At 52.9% G+C, this 2,851-nt stretch overlaps 1 protein-coding gene across 1 annotated transcript; it reads left to right on the top strand.

Moving 5' to 3' along the window:
* Positions 1–880: 880 nt before the first annotated feature.
* Positions 881–2,106, top strand: FAM228B (family with sequence similarity 228, member B; the record flags this gene model as incomplete). The annotated part of the gene is made up of 3 exons (XM_010153874.1): positions 881–958; positions 1,771–1,858; positions 1,962–2,106. Coding segments are annotated over 3 exons (311 nt in total), but the record flags the coding sequence as incomplete, so codon positions are not given.
* Positions 2,107–2,851: the final 745 nt, after the last annotated feature.

Here is a 2,851-nt window from a genome sequence, read left to right as displayed (position 1 = left end):
TTCTGCCAGGGGGTGTGTGTGGGATGATACATGGACTGTGTGAAGGGACCAAACACGGGTGTGCTGCACAGCACCCGGCACAGTCGAAGACGGTCTCAGCACATACTGTAATGTGGTGATACGTAATAATAAGCCAAGGAGTGGCACTAAAACTCTGCAAATTGAGGCCTGTTAGGGATTAAGGTTTTCCAGAGAGAGAAACAGGAGATGGTGGGTGTGCCTGCAGCTTGCTGTCTGAGGATTGCCAGATCCGGGGAGCAGAGGCCCCTGCAGAGGCAGTCATGTTCACGCTCAGCAGTAGCTCAAGCCCCGGGGCCTGCTGAGTGTCTGGGAGTGGCACGGGCCCTTGGGATGGGCTCACGCTGCTGGCTTTGACTGGGATAGGGTTAGTCATCCTCACAGTAGCTAGTGTGAGGCTGTTTTGGATGTCTTGAGAAGAATATTGGTAGCACACACATGGTTTTAATTGTTGCTAAGGAATGTTTATGTCAACGCAAGGATGTTTTCAGTTTCTGATCCTGCCCGTGTTCCCAGCTGCTTCTCTACGAGAGAAGCTGTGAGGGGACGCAGCCAGGACACCTGACCAAACTGACCAAAGGGCATTTTGTGCCATCAAATGTCATGCTCAGCATGTGAGTTGGCTGGGGACCATGTTTGTTGGCTTTCTCCTTCGCTCTCGCTCGGTGGCTCTCTGTCTCTCACTGGGGCTTGTTCTGCCTCTGGTGCAATCTCTTGCTCACTGGGGCTCTCCACCTCTGGCTACTTGGGACTTGGCTAGGCCAGGTCCTGAGGTAAACCCCAACAGCATGCCTGGCTGCTCTCCCACTGTTTTATCACCAACAGCTTCTGAGACCTGACTCGCTCCGTGCTTCTCCTGCAGGGCTATGTGGCTTTGGAGGATTATGACTCGTCAGAGTATGATCCGCTTTTCCTGAAGACACGCACAGACTGCTGGAAGGTGTGATGGTTATTTCTGCCGTGAGGTGTAGATGTACCCCATCACCAGCAAGAAGTTAACGGTTAGAGGAGGCAGGGTGCGTTACTGCCGTGCTGCTGTGGGACAGGAGAAGAGCATCGTTCTTGTTTTATGAACCAAGCAAGCACCGATCCCAGCTCCATTTAAGCCCAAGAGTGTTTGAAAAGGGTGCTCACCGGGAACATCATGGTTTGGATCCATACTAAGCCCAGATTTGGGGACACAGCGGTGGGAGGGAGGTTTGTTTTCCTCATCTCAAATCCATTGTGGCAGCATGGGAAGCATCCGGTCTAACGTGGGCTGGTGAGCTCCCAGGCAAGCTGGGTGTGTGCTCCGCAGAACGAAATCATCTGACAGTTCAGGTGATCTTTACAGAAGCTCACTCAGATGCACCAAAGGCTTGGGTACCTAAGGGAAGGTAGTACTGGGACACAAATCCATGAAGTGCAATTCTCTCGGTCCCTTCTGGATGCTGTGAGCCTTCAGCAGCTGCGGGGACTGAGCTGCCACTTCACTGCAATGTGCCACTCCGGGTTCATCAAGGTCAGCTGCCTCCAGGAGGTCCGATCTCCTGTCTGTGCTCTGACTTTGCAGCAGAGCTGTTGAATGTGTTACGGCCCTTCTCAGGAGCCGAGATGCTCAGCATCTCTCAGACCACTCCGGTCTGAGCCTCCTTGTTTTATTTTTTCTTTCCCTGCTAACCAACAGTACCTTGACGTTCACCTCTGACTTCGGTCTTGCGGGACTCTGACAAAGTGCTTGTGCAAAGCGTGAGAGAACTGTCTCTGTCACAGGTTTCAATACCAGCTTTACAGGATCCTCTGTTAAAAGGCATTCGAAGAAAGCTGATTGAGACAGGCATCGTCAAGCAGTGCGAGACAGGTATTTTAAACAACTGGTATCCCTTGGGAGTGTTTCATACTGGGGGCCATCCTTGCCTGTGACAGTAGGTGCTCACACAACGCACTTCTTGCTTCCCTGCCAGGCAGACCGTGCTCTGCCAGAGAGCTGAACGAACTCAGTAGAGCAAAACTGCCACTGCTGCCTTTGAGCCGGCAACGTATGGATGCGGTTGAGTGGCTGAAGATACCACACGCCTACATCGCCAGTGAGGTCCACCAAACGAAGAGGTAAGAGTGATTGTTTCTCCTGGGAAAGCCTTCGGGCGTGGAGTGGACAGCAGGATGTATTAGAGCATGGATGGTCATGCTGAGCCTTGAAATAGTGGGTTTTGGTGGGGAGTTGCCTGCATTCTCCACATGCAGCCTGGCAGCCAGCCCTCCAGGTCAAGCCATGGAACATGTCCTGGCTGCTTTACTGGAAGAACTGAAAGGATTTAATGTTCATATCTGCTTTGGGTTTGGGATTTTTTTTTCCATTAGTTTCCAAATTTTGGGAGCAGAGTGAGGTCATACTTAGTGTCACAGGCTGGTTGAGCTTGGAAGGGACCTCTGGAAATCACCTTGTCCACACCCCTGATGCAGCAGGGCTGCCTAGAGCCAGCTGACCAGGACCATGTCCAGGCAGCTTTTGAGTATCCCCAAGGATGGAGATTGCACCACCTCCCTGGGCAACCTGTGCCAGTGCTCCGTCACCGTCGTAGTCGAAGAGTGTTTCCTGATGACTGTAGGAAACCTGTAGTGTTTCAGTGTGTGCCCATGGCCTCTGGTCCTGTCACTGGGCACCACTGACACGAGCCTGGCCTCGTCCTCTTTGTGCCCTCCCTCCAGGTATTGCACACACCGCTGAGATTCCCCCTGAGCCTTCTCGTCTCCAGACTACATGGTCCCGGCTGTCTTGGCCTTGTCTCATGTTTGCTCCTTTGACTGTGGAGGCTGTGTCCTGGCTCAAGCCATGGGGCTGCTCCTGGGAAGG

Source organism: Eurypyga helias, unplaced genomic scaffold (genome assembly GCF_000690775.1).
Source record: "Eurypyga helias isolate BGI_N326 unplaced genomic scaffold, ASM69077v1 scaffold5226, whole genome shotgun sequence".
NCBI classification, from domain to species: domain Eukaryota; kingdom Metazoa; phylum Chordata; class Aves; order Eurypygiformes; family Eurypygidae; genus Eurypyga; species Eurypyga helias.
This window is presented reverse-complemented; position numbering and strand designations above follow the sequence as displayed.